The sequence below is a fragment of the Polypterus senegalus genome, chromosome 7, assembly GCF_016835505.1.
Source record: "Polypterus senegalus isolate Bchr_013 chromosome 7, ASM1683550v1, whole genome shotgun sequence".
Taxonomy (NCBI): Eukaryota; Metazoa; Chordata; class Cladistia; order Polypteriformes; family Polypteridae; genus Polypterus; species Polypterus senegalus.
The window spans coordinates 7,323,882-7,346,863 of record NC_053160.1 but is presented as its reverse complement, the minus strand read 5'-3'; the positions used below and the strand labels follow the sequence as shown (position 1 = coordinate 7,346,863).

At 40.7% G+C, this 22,982-nt stretch overlaps 1 protein-coding gene across 1 annotated transcript in view; it reads right to left on the bottom strand.

Annotated features, from left to right (window-relative positions):
* The window catches only part of LOC120532309 (coiled-coil domain-containing protein 171-like), a 467,526-nt gene that overhangs the window by 73,618 nt on the left and 370,926 nt on the right, over positions 1–22,982 (bottom strand). The window contains exon 23 of the mRNA XM_039758204.1: positions 14,038–14,169. Coding sequence (XP_039614138.1) covers positions 14,038–14,169 — 132 coding nt within the window. The remainder of the gene's footprint in view (positions 1–14,037; positions 14,170–22,982) is intronic.

The window sequence follows — 22,982 nt, the reverse complement described above, 5'->3', positions numbered from 1 at the left end:
AGAAGTTTTCTTTCTTTTTAATTTTTCTTTCTTTTTATTCATTCTGGTGTGTGTTCAGACCATTGTGTGCATGTGTGTATATACACTACCAGTCAGAAGTTTTAAAACACCTCAGAATTTCTTCAAATTGAATAATCAGCTGAATCAGAAAAACTATAGAAGAAAGAGCAGAGCGGGCTCTTCTTTAACTTAGGAGACTGCACTCCTTTAATGTGGGACAAGCCATCCTTCACATCTTCTGTAACTGTGATGGCCACTGTGGTGTGCTGGGCTGGTAACATCACTTCAAGAGAAGACCACCGAATCACCAAACTCACTCATTACTGTGGCCACCTCAGTTATGGCACACTGGAGGTAGTAATGGAGGACAGAATGAAGTTCAACCTGAGTGCTGTTATGAACAGCGTTGACCATCATCTATGTGACACCCCCATTAAGGACTTTCATCCAACCAACTATCCGGCAGAAGTGTGCCAAGAACCGCAAAGCACCTTTATAATGCCTCACAGTAGAGACTGCGACTGCTCTCTTTATTACTTTCTTGTATACAAAGTACAGGCAAAGTATTGTAATCGTCCAAAAATCTGATGTCGAGATTTTGATGAATCTCGGCATTTTAGACCTCGCTGACTTTCTCATATATGAGGTACAGGGAAAGTACTGGAATCCTCCAAAAATCTCAACGTTTTAGGCCTTTCTGAGTCAGAAAATACCCTTTTTGGAATTATGTCTGTGTGTTTGTGTGTATGTAAACACGACAACTTGAGTACGCATTCACTTTGGTCAACCAACTTTTGCATACAAGTATTAGGTACAAAACGTAGATTTCTATCAACTTTTGAGTTATCTTCACTAACTGTAAGTGGTACTTTACCTTTTATTCATGCAGCTGCAGAGTATGATTTATTCAACTTTACTTTTATAATAATGGTTCAATATATTATTAATTGGGCAGCATGGTGGTGCATTTGCTAGCCCTGCAGCTTTACAGTTAGGAGACCTGGGTTTGCTTCCCGGGTCCTCCCTGCGCGGTTTGAGTGTTCTCCCCGTGTCTGCGTGGGTTTCCTCCCACAGTCCAAAGGTTAGACAGAAGCCACTTTTCACTAAAGAGGCATATGGCAGCATTTTATGGACTGAGAGCATGGGGACAAAGACTGTCTGGTCTGATGAGACAAAAACTGAACTCTTTGGGTAGAACTCAAAGCACAAGTTCTGATGAAGACCAGGCACTGCTCATGAGCTGTGTAATGTCTGTCCTATGGTGAAGCGACATGTAAAGTGGGGGTGCCTTTCAGTGACAAGAGATAAGGACACGTGTCTGAATTCTCGATACTCACATGTGGCACTTGGTGCCACTGCCCTACTGCCAAGCTGTCTGCCTGCCTAAGGAAAAGTCAACTCTGATGGAGAAGTACTGGAATCATTGGGTAGAGGGGTCCTTTCACTGGATTGGCTGGCCCAGCACTGTCTCAGCTGAAGATTGGCCAATAAGAGGAGGCAGCTTGATGGCCGAGGTCTCCAGGACTCTAAACAAATTTGAATCATATGATGTGATATCATCTACTGTTGAATTCTGCTCTGCACTTGTAATATTTCTATTGCACTATTATATTTTATTGAGGATTACTTGTGTTCCGTTCTGTGTATTGTATTGTATTGACCCCCCCACTGCACGCCCAACCTACCTGGAAAGGGGTCTCTCTTTGAATTGCCTTTTCCCAAGGTTTCTTCCATTTTTTTTCCTTGTCTTCTTAGAGAGTCAATGCTGGACGGGCTGTCAAAAGGTAGGGCCTGTTAAAGCCCATTGTGGCCCTCCTTGTGTGATTTTGCGCTACACGAAAATAACTTGTATTGCATTGTATGTCATCTACTGTTGAATTCTGCTCTGCACTTGTAATATTACTATCGTACTATCATATTATATTGTGGATGACTTGTGTTCTGTTCTCTGTATTGTATTGTATTTTTTTTTTGATACCCACTGCATGCCCAACCTACCTGGAAAGGAGTCTTTCTTTGCATTGGCTTTTCTTCCCTACAAGCGTTTTTTTTATTGTCTATTTAAAGAGTCAAGGCTCTGTCAAAAGGCAGGGCCTGTTAAAGTCCATTGCGGCACTCCTTGTGTGATTTTGGATAATACCAAAATAAATTGTATTATTGTAATTGAATACTGCGGCACCAGTGTAACACATACTGTGTAATGCCAGCTCGGCATCATCAATCATTAGTAAATGATTTGCGAGTGAATGCAGACAGAGGCCATTTATCTGTTCTCATTCTCTTAGATCTGAGTGATGAATTTGACACCATTGATCACAATATTCTTAGAAATCGCCTTAGTCGATGGGTGGGCCTCTCTGGCAGGGTCTTAAATTGGTTTGAATCCTACCTGACAGGTAGAAAATTATTTGTTAGTTGTGGTGATTACAACTCAAAGACACATGATATCCGATATGGTGTTGCACAAGGCTCTATCCTGGGTCTGCTGCTCTTTTCGATTTACATGCTTCCGTCAGGTCAGATTATCTCAGGGCACAACGTGAGCTACCACAGCTTTGCTGATGACACACAGCTGTACTTATCAATAGCACCTGATGACCCCGATTCTCTTGATTCACTAACACAGTGTCTGACTTGTATCTCAGAATGCATGAATAGTAACGTTCTCAAGTTAAATAAAGAGAAAACTTAATTCTTAGTGATTGGCAATAATGGATACAATGAGGCTATTAGAAATAAACTGGATACATTAGGATTAAAAGTCAAGACGGAGGTAAAAAGCTTAGGGGTGATTGTTGACTGTAATCTGAATTTTAAATCGCATATTAATCAGATCACTAGGACAGCATTTTTTCACTTAAGAAACATAAGTAAAGTTAGACCTCTTATATCACTGAAAGATGCTGAGAAATGCGTTTGTTTTCAGTCGACTAGATTACTGTAACGCACTCCTCTCAGGACTACCCGAAAAACACATAAATCGTTTGCAACGAGTGCAGAATGGAGCTGCTAGAATCCTAACTAGGAAAAGAAAATCCGAACACATCTCTCCAGTTTTGATGTCACTACACTGGTTGCCTGTGTCATTCAGGATTGACTTTAAAATTCTGCTTATGGTTTATAAAGCCTTAAATAATCTCGCTCCATCTTATATATCGGAATGCCTGACACGTTATATTCCAAATCGTAACCTTAGATCGTCAAATGAGTGTCTCCTTAGAATTCCAAAAGCTAAACTTAAAAGAAGTGGTGAGGCGGGGGCCTTCTGCTACTATGCACCTAAAATCTGGAATAGCCTGCCAATAGGAATTCGCCAGGCTAATACAGTGGAGCACTTTAAAAAACTGCTATAAACTCATTACTTTAACATGGCCTTTTTATAACTTCACTTTCACTTAATCCTGATACTCTGTATGTTCAATTCATCATAATAACTATTCATGGTGGCTCTAAAATCCGTACTGACCCCTACTCTCTCTTCTGTTCCTTTTTCCGGTTTCTTTTTGGTGGTGGCCTGCGCCACCTCCACCTACTCAAAGCACCATGATGTTCCAACAATGATGGATGGATTAAAAGGCAGAAGTCATCATTTTCAAGTCCTTCCGTGAGAACCCTAAATCCAAAGAGGACTGTTTCATTTATGTTACGTAGAATGCCCAGAGGGGACTGGGGGGTCTCATGGTCTGGAATCCCTGCAGATTTTATTTTTTTTCTCCAGCCGTCTGGAGTTTTTTTTGTTTTTTCTGTCCACCCTGGCCATTGGACCTTACTCGTATTCTATGTTAATTAATGTTGACTTATTTTTTTATTGTGTCTTTTATTTTTCTATTCTTTATTATGTAAAGCACTTTGAGCTACTGTTTGTATGAAAATGTGCTATATAAATAAATGTTGTTGTTGTTGGTAGCTGCACTCATGCTGGCCGCCAAGCTGTTCCCTCACAGCCACCACCACCAGCAGATGGCGAGAAAACGGTTTGTACTTCTTGTCATGGTAATTGGCGGTCCTCCAAACATTGCCGTAGCCGATTCAGCTGCACGAATGTGTTCAGCACTACTACTAGCTGGGGACTGATCAGCTGATGCAGGTATCACACTTTCGTTTTCGAAACTCCAGATCACTTGAATGAAAACCGGGGTCTGATAAGTCAGCGTCCAATTCAGAAATAATATGCAAAACATCGTCCAACATCGTCGCTTCAACTTTTGCGGCTTCACTCTATCGCAGATTTTATATGTAAGCATATCTAAATATATAACGCAGATTTTTCGTTTGGACAAAGGGTCGTTACATGCTTCCTCAGTTGGTTTGCCCAGTTGATTTCATACAAGGAACGCTATTGGCAGATGGCTGAGAAACTAACCAATCAGAGCACACAGTTAAGTTCCTGTGTGCTGATTGGCTCAGCGACAGAACGCCGAATTCAATTCCGCTGCGTTAACCAGGAAGTCTCGTCTAGCTCATTCAGCATTAACGTGTTTCGCTGTGTAAAGAGTTAACTTTTGGGCATTTTCTTGCATTGTACGTATTTATTGCTGGTGGTATGTCTATCGTAATGGCTGTAACATAACATGTAACATATGTGATATCGGAGAAGCTCGATATCTTATCTATAATATTTAGGTTTAACTGTATATAACAGTGTGTTTACATACATAATTTCAATGAATCTTACCTAATATCTAAGAGAATACAAAGAGTTTATGCTGTATAACTGTGCAGGAAATGTTTATACGTTGTGGGAGAGTTTAAAATATGAAAAAAATAACCATATAAACATATCGTTTTTACTTCGCAGATTTTCACCTTTCACGGTGAGGGATGACTGTATTTTGCTTTGTTCATTCGCTTCGCTCTCTCACCAAATGTCGATGCCATTTTAGGCGTTGTTTACTCTTTGTAACTCGCGCGGGGATTTGAGGTCAGATCAACTAAGGTAACTTTCTTTCTAGCAAAGACTGTCAAAGTATAATGTAACGGTGAGTTTTGTCAACATTTACAGCTGATTACCGACCTCTGTCCCTAGATGTCGACTAAAATCAACCTCTTATGTTGGACATAAGTCGACATCTGCCCTGACAGAATTAATAGACAAAAAACGATGGTCACAGTCGACATTCTTATTTCTTTTCAATCATGCTTTTTACTTGAAAAAACAGAAAACAGAAAGAAATACTCCGTTAATAAAACAATAATTATCATTTAAAACAAGGAATCGATTCCTAAGGTATATTATTGCCCATGTTACATTTAAGGTTGAGAAAAACAAAATTTCTGGGGTGCAACACAAGAATTTCTGAAATGATCGCTAAACCCCTTGGTGCTAATCCTGAGAGTCTCTCAGGCTCTGACTACTATACAGATACGGTGTCACACACGAGCGAATAGGAGGCAGCTAAAGGGCTTGAGTAATTGTAATACCACACCGGACCAGAGGGTGGCAGGATGTGCTGACTGTCTTTCTCAGTTCTTTACAGACCATTCCCAGGATATCCCATCAGGTTCCGGCACCTTGGATGACATCACTTCCAGTTCCGGTCCTGATGACATCACTTCCTTTACGGGCCTTGTAATCTGCCATCTTATCTCCAGTCTGGCAGTTCTGTTTTGGACTCAGTCTTGTGAACATCTCTGTTCAATTATTTAAAACTTTCACAGCCAGGATACAATATGCGGGTGGCTGCCTCAAACCTTTATGGCGTCGACTGAATTCCTTGTTACAACGGTTAACGCAAAATGCCTCATGAGATCTACTTCCTATAATCTAATGGACAGAGTGAGGGCTGAAAAACTCTCAGAACCAAATTCTGCTGCACTTTGCCGGCTCTGATCAGGTAAGCGGTGACACCCTGAGGAGAGACTGGGCTCTATCACTAACTGTCCCATCTCTTTCCTCCTGCAGCTCAGAGAAGACGGCCCTGACCACACCCCCATCGCCTCTGAAAGTCTCGCCCCTTCCAGGCTGGAGAATATAAAAGAAGGAGGCATCACACTTGTGACCTGAACCTACAGCAGGACAGAGCAGCAGGTCAAATCAGTTGACAGTGAAACGCTGGTTAAGTGATTTGTCGTGTTCTAGCTCCCCCTTGCGCATGTTTAATTCATTAAACTTTATTATTTTTTTCTATTGTCTCACAATTGAACAAGGTGGCTGAGCTGGCACCACAAATATTTTTGGGACTCTGCAATTCACTGTGCTCCACAAGTAGATAAAATAACATTATGCTGCAAGAGAATCTTGAATTTTTCTATGCATGGGAAAGGCACTTTACAAATAAAATGTATTATTATTATTACTATTAATATGTGTTGTGCCACAGTATTCATTTCAACCAAAACACCATAGCTTGGAAAGGAGAAGCTGTAAAGCCAGTTTTAGAACAAACTTAAACTGAACCATAAGTTGAATCAAGCGAGAGTCACGACAATGTGAACTGGACATCAGACGTTGACATGGACAGTGAGACTTACAGTTATGGCACCGTATGAACAAACCGTCATGATATTCATGGTGAATTCAGTTGCCTGAAGGTGCAAATAGGTGTAAAGGACAAGACGGACATTAGTCCTCCCTCCCAAACATTACTCACAATGCAGCTACTGTCAGTCTTCGCATCGGAGGAGAATGTGTCAGTCACTAAGCCCTGCACTATGGTGGGCTGCTTCGATCATGTGGATCAGGCACTGACATTCTACACTCTTGTGTGCAAGCAAGAGAAAAAATATAAGTGCGCAAAGAAACGCGCGTCTACTGCCCCAAGTGTGACACCGGACAGAGAGCTGGTGACGGTTTCAAAACAAGTCACACAAAGGAATTGGCATAAATCTGCATCAGTACAGCGGTGGACACTTGACAGACCTCTCCAACTGTATTTACGTGTTTCTGTTAACACGTACTGTAATAACATTATTGGTTCTGTTTTTCCAGGGGTAAACTTAACGCTAAGGCGTTTAATGTGGCCACTGGACACATGGCACCGGGTAAGGACTTTTTAAGTTTGGTCAAATTTTAAGGTTGAGAAATTCCTTACGGACTATTGCAGAGTTTCGAGCGATTACATTTACTAACATCCTACTGAAGAGCTGGGGGAGTTTCCAGTGGCTAAATTCATTAAAACTGGATCGGCGGGTTTGAGGAGTTCCAACTATACGAGCACCAAGCTTCCAGATTTATTACATGAACACATAACTAAGTCCTGGCACTGGCTCCCAGTTAAGCTTAGGGCTGATTTCAAAATCCTCCTTTTTACTTAAAAGGCCTTAAAAGGCAGAGGGCCTGCTTACTTGTCTGCACTTATCATTACTTACACACCTGAGCGCACATTAAGATCTCAAGATTCCAGTCTACTTATGATACCAAGGGTTAATAAGATAACAGCGGGTGGTCGAGCTTTTAGTTACAGGGCCCAGAAGCTGTGGACTGAACTGCCAGCTAGTATAAGAGCTGCCTCTTTACTCTCAGGCATGAAGACTCAATACTTCAGTCTGGCATACCCTGACTAGAGCTGCTGATTAGCTGTGCAGACTGCTTTTCTGTTTGTTAGCCACTTGTACAGAAGTAAAAGTAATACAAATACTTATAAACCATTACAAAGCCTCCTTTATTCTGTTTCTCTTCTCGGTATCTGGATGTGGCACTTGGTGCCAGTGCTCTACTACGAGGCTGCTCTCCTGCATATTGAAAAGTTGGAATCATTGGATGGGAAGATTCCCTCACAGACTCCACTCTAGAAAACACAGGAGCGGGTAGACGGCCAGTTGGCCCCAGGACTGACACTTTATTTTTGTCTTTCTCTTTTACAATTTTAACCTCCGCCATTGTCTACTGGCCAATTCATTAATAGACAGGTATTGTTGGTTTCCATTTATGTTTTATCAGTTTCTGCCGTGTTCTTTGTGTGTTTTAAAAAAATCTGCATTCCAATGTGTGCCATGCCAATGTGTATTTAGTATCATCTGTACTTGTATTTGAACTTAAAATTGTTCACTGCACTCAGTGAAAGGCGCTATGCAAAAAAAAAAAACAAGTTGTTGTAAATTAACAGTGGAGAACACGGCTGAACAGTGACGAGACTGCCAGCTGGGGATGACGTGCCTTGCCTAATTCTTGTGGACCGACACAAATTGTCAACAGACTGGTGCGAGTCTAAGGACCGGCAGATGAGAAACCTTCATTGAGACCACTTTGCAGAGATCTGTTGTCATGCTGACTTTATATTAAAGAGTCGTTTTCTTTTTAATCCATGTCAAAAAAGCCAATTTTTTTAACAACAAAAAGCAGAAAACTTCCAAGGGGGTGAGAATCTGTCTGCCAATTCCATCCACATGGCTACAAAAATCAACCTATGAATGATCTAAATGGACTTTTTTTTTCTTTTTTCTTTCTACGGTAATCTATAATTGATAAAACCAATTTTATTATGTCTATGGGCACGATGGAGCCAGCTATGGTAATCTCTTTACCTTTAATCAAGCGCACGGTCTCGGACACTGCTTAAATGTCTCGGCTAACGACATTACCTTACATTTACTGCAGATATGCACGCAAACATCTTCATTACTTTATCTGTTTTAACACTCAGCTGACGTTCATGTATGCTGCATTGTAAAGCAGCGCACATGGCCATTCATTTTGTTTTCGTTTTTAATTCTAGGAATAATTCCCGATATTGGCGAGCATTTAGCTACATGCAGCTACAGGCCTGATTCAAGCAGAGTCCATAAAATAAGTCATAAATAAAGCTAATAACCTTAGTCTAGGGCGGCACGGTGGCGTAGTGGGTAGCGCTGCTGCCTCGCAGTAAGGAGACTTGGGTTTACTTCCCGGGTCCTCCCTGTGTGGCGTTTGCATGTTCTCCCCGTGTCTGCGTGGGTTTCCTCCCACAGTCCAAAAACATGCAGGTCAGGTGCATTGGCGATTCTAAATTGTCCCAGGTGTGTGGGGGTGTGTGTGTGCCCTGCAGTGGGCTGGCACCCTGCCCGGGATTTGTTTCCTGCCTTGCTCCCTGTGCTGGCTGGGATTGGCTCCAGCAGACCCCCATGACCCTGTGTTAGGATATAGCGGGTTGGATAATGGATGGATGGATTTTCTGTTTCACGGGACCAATTAGGTCAGGGGTCTTCAGTCACAGTCCTGGCGGGCCGCAGTGGCTGCAGGTTTTTGTTCCAACTTGCTCCAGTAACACTTCTGCTTCACTTTAGTTGTCTCGCTCATTAAGATTTTGAACCCTTATTGCTTATTTTAGCCTTAAACAGCCGTATTCTTGGTTTTTAGTCAGTCAGTCAGTCAATCATTATCCAACCCACTATATCCTAACACAGGGTCATGGGGATCTGCTGGAGCCAATCCCAGCCAGCACTGGGCACAAGGCAGGAACAAATCCCCAGGCAGCGTGCCAGCTCACCGCAGATTCTTGGTTTTTAATGGCTCCTAATCTATATTACTAAACGAAGGTTGTATATATGCACAGATGCCAAAGGCCTGAAGCAAACCGCGCACAATACAACTGCCGCCCGACAGCGAACGCACGCAATACAACCGCTGCCCGAACGCGAACACCACCACATATACAACCTTCGTTTCGTGCACAATACAACCGCCGCCTGAATGCAAACGCGCACACCACTGCATATACAACCTTCATTTAGTAATGTAGATCTCCAAGCTAGGATCCACCATCATGGTCACTTCAGCAAGTGAATCCACCGCCGTCACCATCAGGGAACTAGATGGCACCGAAAGCACACACGCACTGTGCCTCAGCGCCCCAGAGTCAAACCCAACGGCTTCCCAGAGTCAGTAGGTGGCACCCAAACAACGCGCTTCTGAAACACCAGAAGCAAAGGAGTCGCGGCTCCAAAAAGAAAGAGCTCAGGTATCGGATAGGCGTGCGAACGAGACAACAGAACAACGAGAGAAGCGTTTGGAAGGCTTGCACATCACAAAGAATATCAGAGGAAACTCCAAGGACAAACCATGGACAAAGTAGGAATTTCCCTATCCGAGCCTGTATTTGGACATGGACAACTTGTTGCCTTTTCAAGAGTCCGGCGTCCGTGTGACGTTCAAGTGAAGGTTTTAACTTCTCCATACCAGGCAGGGCCGATTCAAGGACAGGAAACCATCTTTACCAAAAATGTTGTTTATAAGGAAATTTGAGTAACTACTTTGAGTTTACCATTATATGAAGTTTTTGTTTCCAATTTACTTCATTTAAACCTTTGCACTCCAATATATTTTTTACTTATGAGTGCAGCAACTCAAAGACTATTTTGGATTTAAATAATATAGCAATTAAATTTCAATTTTAGTTTTAATAAATTGATTAATTTTAGTACAAATATATTTATTTAATTAAATAAAAACTTTCCCATGATGCTCCCACCCTCCATGATTTTTCATCCCTCCAAAGATCGGACGGAACAGAAAGTGATTTCCATTCTTGGATTTGCGATTCTTTACAGAATTGGGAGTTCACTGGTTAGCAATAACCAGCATTTCTCCATTTAGCTTGTTATTAGTTACTCCGGTGTGTATTTATCATACACTATTGGGTTTAATTAAATACTTGGAAGGAAAGTGAAGAGAAAAAAGTGAAGGACTGAGAATTACTCCTCCGTTTTAACCCTGAAATGCTGAGAAAGGGGAAGAAAATCGAGGATATGAGAATGACCTGACATGGCAGAGTTAAAGCAACTAACAAGCCATGAAAATAAATTCTTGGCAAGAATTGCTTTCTAATTAACCAGCAACCAGGCTAGAACAAAAACCTGCAGCCGCTGCAGCCCTCCAGGACTGTGACTGAGGACCCCTGACTTAGGTGCATTAACCCTTTATGATTTTTGTCGCCTCCTTCTTTACAACCTCTGACACATCCCATTATCTGACACCCGCTGTCTTAGAAAGCCAAGAAACACAGCTAGTCAACGCCTAAGAACTTAGAAAATGAAACACAATGGAGTTTTATGAGCACTCACAGAAATGAACAAGAAGCAGCGTTTCAAAGCAGGACACGCACTTTGCAATGTTGGATACAAGATGGCTGAAGGATATCAAATGCCAATATACATTTGTGGTGGTGTGAAATTTTGTATACAAGTTGATAAATATTTTGCATGTCTTTATTTGTAACTTGGACAAATCAATTAGTGCTTCATTGGTGAGAAATTTCATGTTAACAAGAACACCACCCCGGTCTTTACGACTGACTGAAGAATTTTATTGCAAGGTTGGAGGAAGTGCCTAAAACCAGCTTGTCAAGTGATAATCTGCGGGACGTTCTCTCTCAATCAACCACCCACAGGAAGGACAAACATACCTACTGTAGCTGGCAAGCTTCACTAAACAAATGGTTTTGGGAGGGCAGGTGCGAAAATAAGGCAGCAGCTGAGGGACGTGCTGCACCACAATTCTATTGGTCTAAAGTTGGCCGTTTGCGATTGGTTAGAATCAGATGCCAATTGGTACCACGACGACCCTAGCAGTTGTAAAATTTGAACAGAAAATGTATAAATTCGGTTGCTTTACCCTTCCCTGCCTCTCTTACGCCACCGCCATGCAGAAGCATCTCGCTGTCACACCATCGCCATTCGGTGCACAACCCGGCAGCCATATTGAGACTGGCATGCGGGCCAGTCCTGAAGGAAGCTAGAAATGATAACTTAGCTAGAGACATTTAAAGTACGGTATATACTCTCATATAAGTTGGGTCTTGAAACATGAAAAATCAATCATAAAATTAAACCCCGACTTATACACCCGTTCAAAAATACAAGACTTCATTTTTTTTTTAATCTTCTTGCCTTCTCCAATCTTACATCAGTTTCTCAGACACATCGAATTTTATTGCAGCAGCGCAGTTACCAATTTCTTTCGCCACTTCAACGACTTTTAATTTAAAACCAGCTTCATATTTTCCTCTGATCGAACACTTCATCGTCGATAAGGGATGCTCTTACGATAAAGGTGTATGAGGGCGTGAGATACAAAAAACACAAAACAGTGCAAACGTCGCTTTGGAATAGTTTGGTTATCACCGTGTGGTCACGTAGGCACAATACATAGAAAAAAAAGGAAGTGTGCTCTGTGGTTACTCTCTCAGGTGGGTGGGCGTTAGCATATCGTAATCTGTTGGACCAATAGCAGGAGTTTTCTGCATTCAACTTATACGCCCGACATTATAAAATACCGGAAATAATACGGTAAAATCGAACACCGACTTATATGTGGGAGGACATATCCTCGAGTATATACGGTAATTTGTACATTTTTATTTTGGTCTGTTTTTATTTTAGAATTATTTAGATAATTTGTGAGCTCAGAGATCATCTGGGAAGTGTTGTGTACCAAAAAGGGCAGGCAGGTACAAATGACCTCATTAGCTCATTAAAATTCCTGAGGTAGTTTTCCAAGTCTGTTGCATCCTCTGATCGAAAACTCCATCGTCGATAAGGGACGCTCTCATGATAAAGGTGTATGAGGGTGTGGGATACAAAAAAACACAAAACACTGCAAACATCACTTCGGAATAGTTCAGGTATTACCGTGTGGTCACGTAGGCACAATACATAGAAAATAAAGGCCGTGTGCCCCGTGGTTACTCTCTCAGGTGGGCAGGTGGTGTTAGCATATCATAATCTCTTGGACCAATAGCGTGAGTTTTCTGCATTCGACTAATATGACCTACATTATAAAATACCAGAAATCATATGATAAAATTAAGCCCCGACTTACACGAAAACTACAAGTCCGCGTTCCGCCTGAAACTACACAACAGCATTTATCAGGTTGTATGGTTGCCAATATTCACTTGTACTTTGCTTATTGTTATTACTTTACGAATATTATCAATAATACATCATTTAAGGTTGTAACTTAACCCCTGCTTGTCTTTTACTCTATTAATTACCTGAGGTTAGAAGGTGGGGAGAAGTGATAAAGTAAAGTACAAAACCTTATAAACAGTGGTGTGACTGTGGGATCTGAGGCATTCTGATGAAGTCCACACAATAAAGAGTCCAAAAGGGTAAAGCTGAGTAACAGAGAACTTACTGGCCACTTTATTAGGTTCACCTGTGCAACTGCTTGTTAATGCAAATATCAAATCAGCCAATCACATGGCAGCAAATCCATGCATTTCGGCCTGTAGACATTGTCAAGACCACCTGCTGAAGTTCAAACCGAGCATCAGAATGGGCAAGAAAGGTGACTGAAAAGTGACTTTGAACGTGGCATGGTTGATGGTGTCAGATGAGCTGGTCTGAGCATTTCAGAAACTGCTGATCTACTGAGATTTTCACGAACACGCCATGTCACAAAGCTCAGATCATCTCAAACTGGTTTCTTGAACATGAAATGAGTTCACTGGACTCCAATGGCTTCCACAGTCACCAGATCTCAACCCAATGGAGCACCTTTAGGATGTGGTGGAACGGGAGATTCGTATCATGGATGTGCAGCTGACAAATCCGCAGCTACTGTGTGATGCCATCATGTCAATATGGACCAAAATGTCTTCAGCACCTTGTTGAATCTACACCATGATGAAGTACGGCAGTTCTGAAGGCTAAAGGGGGTCCAACCCGGGACTAGTGAGGTGCACCTCATAAAGTGGCCAGTGAGAGTATTTAGCTAATTGATAACTATTAATATCATTATTAACACATGATTGCGTTAAAAATGCAGAACACGGCTGGTTTTATTGAATGAACAAGCCATGCACCATATGTTACAAATAGCGCGCACCATATGTGATTTTTTTTTTTCCACCTTCGGAGTTAACCAAATGATTTTTTTTTTTTTTGTATGTATCACAAATGATTTGCTTTCTATGAGAATAGAATTCATTTTCTTTTGTTTGATGCATTACAGTCAATCCTTGAGAATTTTTGACAAGGAGCGAGAAAATCCGATGATCCATTCTTCCACATTACCCCGACGGCTTTCTTTTCCTTAAGGAATGATGTGGAGGAGAGAAAGGAAAAAAAAAAAAAAAAAAGGTAATTAAAAGAAGAAGAAGAAGGGTTATGCATGCCAACCTGACAAGCGGCAACTTCTGCTCCCCCCTTCAGCCCATCGGCTCCGAAGATCTCCAGGTGGAGTTTGGGTAGCTGCAGGGTGAAGTCATGCCTGGTTGCCGCAGACCATGACAGCGAGATCTGATCTTTGACCTAAAGGAAGAGAAAACGGCATCAATGGTAATTCCCCTTCAAACACATTAACTGGGATGAACTGGGTCCCCCCTGAGCCTGCTGAGTGGACTTGCATTGATCGTTGGGCCTGAAATCCATGAATAAATTTAGGGCTAATTGATTTTTGCAGCAAATAAATCTCTAATTCTGAGCAGCGGCAGCGAATCTTAAAGTGGGAAAGTGGCTTCCTCTACAAGAAGTCGGCCAGAAGTTATTTAAAATTATTTGCTCCACCTTTCACATTAAAAAAAATAATAAAAAAAAACAAGTCCTCTCTAAAATAAAATAAAACATACAGAGAACTGGGGGTATGGGACCCTGACAGAGCGGTGAGATTTAACCCTTTCATTGGTGGGAGGCAGTGCAATTTTAATTGATTTCAGTGGGGATTCTAAAACTGGTCTGGGGAGAAAATGTCAGGTACATATTATATAGTATTTTATTGATTTATGCAAAAGAGGAAAAAAAAAACAGTTCACGAGCAGAGGAAAAACATAATAAAGTAACAAAGAAAGTTTGAACAGACAAAAAAATAAATAAATAAAAATTCAGCTAAAAAGCACCCAGCCGATTTGCTCATCCTCCACAAGTGGCTCGTCTTTGTGCTGCGCCACAAGGAAAAAGTCCATCCGAGATGAGCAAAGGGAAGGCTTTCAGGATACAAAACAACAAAAACAAATGCATTTAAATAAAAAAAAATAAAAAAAACAGTTCCTAAAGTGCATTAAGCAATTTGAAGAAAACATAAAACAGGTCCACGGTCTTTGGACTCTCAGGCTGCACACATTTACAGATAATTTTTCAAATCCATTCAAACAGAGTCATCTTATTGTAGATTTGGTTTCCCTGTGCAAACCTCAAAAGCACACAAACGGCCCTGAGCAGCAGCAGCAGCAGCAGCAGCAGCAGCAAGTGTTAGAGTGCCACCTTATGGACAAAACGCAGGCTGTCAGGCTAAATCGAGCCCTTCACCATCTCTGAGAGGGGCACAGAAGGCCAAAGCCAACTCCTGGCAAGTCGAAATCTCTATGATGTGTGCTGTACAGTAAAGTGGGCAAAATTAAAATGTAAACTCGTCACACGTTCAAAATGACACCACAATAAAAGGGAAACAGGGCAGGAGAGCAGCACATTACACACAAACATATGCAAGTGAAAGTCACGTTGGTCCTTACTGATGTTTAAAGGCCTAAGGTGGATGTGTAAGAGCAAACCACACTCTGCGTGAAACACACACAAGAGGGGTCCCATCTTCAAAAATTTGTAGCTGCTCTACTCTGTGTATATGTAATGTATATATATATATATATATATATATATATATATATATATATATATAGTAATGGACAGCCGGGTCCCATGCCCGGTCGGGACGACCCTGTTGTATATGGTCCGGGGGAGCAGCCATGGACTTCTCAGAACCTCCCTTGGGACGCTTGGTGGCAGCCTCCCTGGTTGATGATGCCTCAGTTTCCCGCAGGGTTTCATGGGAAATGGAGTTCTCCCCAACCCTGTGGGGACCCAGGATGGCCGCCAGGGAACGAGACAGAGATAATTAAGCTCAGCTGGTTTAATCATCAGGCCCACACGAGAGTGCAATTGGTGAACAGGTGAACAAGCAAGAGGAGCACTCCCGGGAAGGCCATAAAGGAGCCAGCAACCACCACTCTGGGCCATAATCCGGAGGAAGAGGACGAGGTTGCCTGACAGGAGTGGTGGTGCCAGCGGAAGGATTGCTGTGTGTAAAGTAAGGTGCTTTGGGACTGTGTTATACGTGTGGGGTTCACGGGGAAGACGTGCCCCACAGGGGAAGAGTGTTTGAACTGTTTAAGTGTTTGGGACTGTATTGGGCTTGTGGGACACGGGGAAGACGTGCACCCACGGGTGAAGAGAAAAATAAAAAGATTTCTACTTAATTTACACGTGCCTCAGTGTGAATCTGTGCCGGTCGGGCGCTTTATATAGTGCCTTATTCACTATATATATATATATATATATATATATATATATATATATATATATATATATACACACACACACACACATATATATATATATAGACATACATACACACACATATAAAATATATATATATATATATATATATATATATATATATATATATATATATATATATATATATATATATACACATACACACCAACACCAACACAGACATATTATTGTACACACATACTATATTTTGTCACGCATGTGCGTCTGTTTATCACTCTCCAGGCTTATCAGAGGTACATACTACTACCCCAGACCCTGAGGGGCTGCTGGAGCTAGGTATGTCTTCTTCTATTCCCCCCATAGTACTGAGAAGATGCCCAGTGAGGGAATCTGACTCCGCCCCTTCTGGTTCTCCCACTTATAAATCCTGAGGCCATTGGAAGGAGGCATAGGCTCCACCTCCCTGGTGACTCACAGAACGTGTTACCAAGACGACAGCTCCATTGTTCGGGTTTTGTTGTGTTTCATTTTACACCTAGAGCCGCTACTTTGGTTTGAATTATTTTCATTTGATTAAATGAGGACAACCAGTTCGGTGCCCCAACATTTCTTTGGGCTTAGGACTTGCTCTTCTTCTCTTCCACTCAAGGACTCTCTATTTTATATATTACTAGCAAAATACCCGCACTTCGCAGTGGAGAAGTAGTGTGTTAAAGAAGTAATGAAAAAGAAAAGGAAACATTTTGAAAATAACGTAACATGATTGTCAATGTAATTGTTTTGTCACTGTTGTGAGTGATGAGTGTTGCTGTCATATATATATACACACATATATATATATATACACATACACATATATACATATATATACATATATATATATATACATACATATCTACATATACACACACATATATATATACACACATACATATATATACATATATATACATATCTACATATATATCTATATATATCTATATATATATATATATATATATATATATACACACACACACTCTTTGGGGTGCGAGCAACTGTTGCTGGGGGTGGCAGAATCCATCAAGGAAGAAAAATGAAAAACATTATTTGTACAAAATCTTAATTTATTTATCCATTCCTAAATAATTAAATGGGCAGGCTATTTCGTATCAGTGCAATATGTTGTTTGTTAAAACGGATGACTCCTAATCTTACGTGCACTTAGTGCTGCGTGGGTATTATGAACTATCGTATCTGTTCAAGTTCTATTTAAATTTTAAATAGAAGGAATTTTTATTTAGTCGACAGAAATATCTTTGGTAGGAATGTAAGTTAAATGTAGGCATCATTGCATAAATTTTTCTTCACCATACAAATGTAAAGAGTAAATTCGCCTTACATTCCAACCAAAGATATTTGTGTCGACTAAATAGAACTTGAAAAGATATATTTTTTCGAATGTGATTGCGCAATTCAGATCGAGTTGACGCGCACTACAGTACATCGAGCCCGCGTGCTATTGTGGTTTCACCTGCGTGCCTCAATAAGTCACCCTCCCCTCGCTCTTACTTTTCACCGTTCATCTAATGATTACACTGAGTATGGCTTTACCAAAACAATCATTGATGGAGAATAAAGTATCCATTAATCGTAAAGCTTCAACTGGTGATCTGCGTTAACCGCATATTTTTTCATACGTCTAAAACCTCAGTCGTTGGTGCTAGAGGCGAAGCCTCTTCCATTGCGCCACGGTGTGTGGTTTGTCTATTTGAGAGTATGTAGATCGGGGTGTATATATACATATATATATATATATATACCCGCGCTTCGCAGCGGAGAAGTAGTGTGTTAAAGAAGTTATGAAAAAGAAAAGGGAACATTTTAAAAATAACGTAACCTGAGTGTCAATATACAGTGATTGTTTTGTGAGTGTTGCTGTCATCAAGGATTTGATTATCATTATTTCTTTCAATCAGGTTCGTATTTGTACGATGTGTTGTGTTCAAGTTACATTCCGTGTTTGCCAATCGTTGTAAAGATAACAGGTTTCATTCATTGATTCGTTTCTTACTGCATCAATAAATAGCTCGTCTTCCTCTTTATCTGAGACGTGACGCACTGCATGCACGGGTTTTTTTTTACACTGTCTTCGTTTAGCGGGACTTTCACTTTTTCCACCGTGTGCTTTGTTTCCACAGTAGCTGCACTGATGAATATGCTTGTATGTATCAGACGCTTCATATTTTTTTGCTGCCTTCTCAATTGTGTAATTCGGCTTTTGTTCAGCACTCTTTGGAACTGTTGCTTTTGTCTGTGCACTGCGTCAGTTCACGTGAGCCGCTCGGTGTTCTTGCATCGAAGGTTTCCAGCTGTGCTTGTGCCATCTCGTGTGATGTCCACGGCTGTATTTAATGTTAGCTAAGACCCGCCACTTAAAAGTTTCGCTCGCAGTTTCACTGAGTTTGTGCCAAACACCACCCTGACCATCTCATCTTCCTCTGCATAAGCACAGTCCTTCACCCGTCAATATTTAGCGGCAGTGTTTCTATTGGATTGCCGCTGATGGACGGCCTTATATGGGCCTACTAAATTACGGCTCCCACGGCTATCGAGCAGAAGTCTATTAAAGTATATGGACGAAAAAATAAGTTCCAGTTATGACCATTATGTGTAGAATTTTGAAATGAAACCTGCTTAACTTTTGTAAGTAAGCTGTAAGGAATGAGCCTGACAAATTTCAGCCTTCTACCTACACGGAAAGTTGGAGAATTAGTGACGAGTCAGTGAGTGAGTCAGTCAGTGAGTGAGGGCTTTGCCTTTTATTAGTATAGATATATATTATTACACATATGTATACACACACACACACACGTGCAAATTAATTGAAACAAACTGAAAACTACAAAAAGTCAGATTTATTCAATTTTTTTTATTATGAATGTTCATTTACACACGTTAGTACATGATATAACCTACATACATACATACACACACACACAAACATATATATAAATATATATTTTTATTATACACACACACACCTGAGAGTCAGTTGGCCCTTACTGATGTTTAAAGGCCTAAGGTGGATGTGTGAGAGCAAATGTATATGTGTGTGTATATATATGACAGAAACTACAGAAAAATATATTAAACAGAAGTCAGACATTTAAAGTGTTGAACAATGGCTATAAAGTGCGATGTGCTTTCGTGTGATCAGTTGTTTCTTCAAAGAATTGCTACTTGCGAATGATGTTTTTTGGAGGGCTGCCATATGCTGGAAAATTTCCGAGGTGTTCCTTACTGAGCAAAATTTATTTTTAATTGCATAATTTAAGTACTAAAACACATTTTAAGCTAACAGTTGAATTACTTAGTCATCCTGGTGCTTTGGAGTAGCGATGTGTTGTATGCTGACTAGCACATGGCAAGTAAGAACTTCACTGAACTGTACATGTGACATAAATAAATGTACACATATTTGTGATTTCTGTGTACATATTTAATTAAGTGTACATATTACATACACACTTAAACACCCCAACTCTCTCTCTCTCACACACACAGACCATCAGACATCATATATAAAATTGGAATTTACAAAACTTAAATCAGAGAAAACTGAAAATTGTAAAAGAAATAAATAAAAATGGATTAATTTGGGACTTAAATGGCCCTGTGTGCCTGTATGTAAATAGATAAGATAGACAGATGTGAAAGGCACTCTATGATAGATAGATAGATAGATAGATAGATAGATAGATAGATAGATAGATAGATAGATAGATAGATAGATAGATAGATAGATATGAAAGGCGCTATATGATAGATAGATAGACATTTATCCCCATTGAAACATTAAGACTTTAAAGATCTGAAAGATAACGCATGTCTGTAATTTTTTTTTCTGGTCCCATTTTCAAGCCTCTCTCTCTGTCTTTACACACACACATATTTATAACTATATGTATCTGTCTATCTATCTATCAATCTATTATATAGTGCCTTTCACTTCTATCTGTCTATCTATATCTATCTATCTACAAATGTATGGACTTAGTGGAGGGCTGCGTCCGTGTGCATCTGCAAAGGAAACAGAAAGGTAAAAGTTACTTCCATGCTGAAAATGAAGCCCACACATCTAAAACGTTGATCTTTTCCCTCATTTCTTCTTCGGCATGGAAACAACCTTCAACGTTACATAAATAAAATCAGATTGCAGTAGGACAGCAGCAACAACTTCTTGCTTTTTTATGCTGGACACTAAGCAAAGCGAGGAGATCCAGGAGGCACAGACACACACACTTGTCACACAACATGGCAAAAAGCAAAGGGGCCGACTGGAGAAACATTGCACCCTGTTGGACCATCCAGAGATTGTGCAGTGTGCTGATTCAAGCAGATGATGAGATACGTACAGACGTACAGTACAGATTTTTTATTTTTGCCCCTACATATTACGTGATGTTTTGGTTGGGTTTAGTCATAACTACATCTGTAAATGTGTGGTGCCTCGAGTTTGAATTCTGTGGACATTTCCACTCTCAGTGACCCAGAAAAGGAGAAACTACAACTGTAACCACAACCAAATCTAATCTACCAGGCCACACTTCTAAAAGAATTTCCAACATACAAAACTGCATGGTAATGGACATCACACACAAAACACACACACACACACACACTCCTGCAATGTAAAAGGGTGACCCCCAATGCCTGAGGTGACGTGCTGCTATTCAGCCCTGTCCTGCCCTGCCCGAGTGGGCGCCACAGTCTGTCGGGTTACAGGACGCGTGTCTCCTGTTTGTCTGTCCATTCATCGGCTGTTCGTCTGACTTACGCCTGCACATTCGTCGCCGAGGCTTTTCTCTTCCTCTTCCTCCACCCATCCCAGCAATACCACAAAGTTTGTTCACTTTTTTTTTTTTCTTTCTGTGAATGCATGTCTGCCTTTAATTCCGTCTATGGGATTTGGGACTTTCCAGGTTGATGCGAAGATGTTTTGTCAATATCTATGGCAAACAAACATATATAGACCAACACGCTATAATGCAATTTTTATAACTTTGCAAGGTCTTCTCGTTCAGACTCGTTGACTACAAATGCACATACAGCATCATAATGATCACGCCATTACCTTAAGAAGATAGAGAAGAAGAAAAAAAATGATTACCTAAAAGCTATAAATTGTGGCAAAGGTGTAATTAAAAGTTCCTCCATGTCAGGGAAAATTCTTTTAGGCCTTTTTTTTTTTTTTATTCTATTTTATTATTTTTTTTTTCTCTCCAGTAACCCAGGCAGATAAAAGGAAACACTCATGTGGATTAAAGTGCTCAGAATTTATCAACATCAAACCACCAGAGTTTTGCCTTCTACATTTTTGAACCACAGTCAATAGATCTAAATATTTTACTGCACCCAGGCCAATTTATTGTTTGATGTTTAAAAACTTGCGCAGAATCAAAGAAAATTCATTAAATTTGAGCCCCCGAATGAGCTGCTATCAGCTTTGAAAGTCGAGTTTAACTGTGATATTGATGATTCTCTTTCTTCTGTGACAAAAGTCACCAGGGAGGCTACTGGTGTCGGAGTACAAAAGCATATTGCCAATAATACCAGAGAACAATGTACACACACCACGGAGGTAAGAAAATAAGGAAATCCGCTCCTGACACCTCAGCTCGGGAGCTGCCAATAATGTCTTAAAAATTTTACATTTTCATTGCGCGGCGAGTTTTAACCACTAAAAAAAAAAACAGCTTTAAGACGTAGCAGCTAAAAGAAAAACAGGAGTTTGGGGACAAAAAAATAAATAGACGTGAAGTATGAAAAAAAACTGGGCATCTTAGGAATTAGAAAACACGGACTACGAGAGGGGACTTGGCCTCCTTCTTACTATATTGTATTGGAAAATACGAGTAACACGAACAGGTAAAATGTTTTCACTCTAAAGATTAAATATTTACATTGACTTATTTGGCTGATATGAGATTATATATATATATATATATATATATATATATATATATATATATATATATATATATCTATCTTGTCACACACGTGCGCATGGGAGGCAGCTAAAGGGCTTGAGTGAAGGCCGTTCTGAGGCATGCCGGGATGTGGCAGAGTGCACTGACGCCTTTTCTCCCTTTCCTGTAGATCGACCATTCCCGGGAGATTCCACCTGGCTCTCTTGACGTCACTTCCGGGACCGAGCCAATGGAAATAGACTGTACCAGCTCCGGCCCCTCTGACATCACGTCCGGGCTTGATCCAATGGTTGATGAACACGTGCCCGATCCTTATGACCTCACTTCCTGTCTTCCCCTTTAAAAGCCTGCCCTTTTTCCCTTTTCCCTCAGTCTTGTTTTGGACTCAGTTGTATGCACTTCAGTGCTCTGTATTTCTATAAAAGCGACTTTGCAGCCAGGATACCAGATTATACGGGTGGCTGCCCCAAACCTTTATCTGAGTATGTCTCATTCTTGTGACAATATATATATATATATATATATATATATATATATATATATATATATATATATATATATATATATATATATATAGTCACACATGTGTGCATGGGAGGCACCTAAAGGGCTAGACTGAGGGCAATTCCGAATCAGACCGGGATGGCACAGAGTGCATGGATTATTTTTCTCACTTCCATACAGTCCATTCCCGGGAAATTCCACCTGGTCTTGTTGACGTCACTTCTGGATACGAACCTATAGATGAAGACCTTTCAGATTCCGGCCCCCATGATATCATGTCCGGACCCGAGCCTATGGTTGAAGACCCTCACAATCCCGGCCCCCTTGACAACACTTCTTAGCCTGATCTTTAAAAGCCTC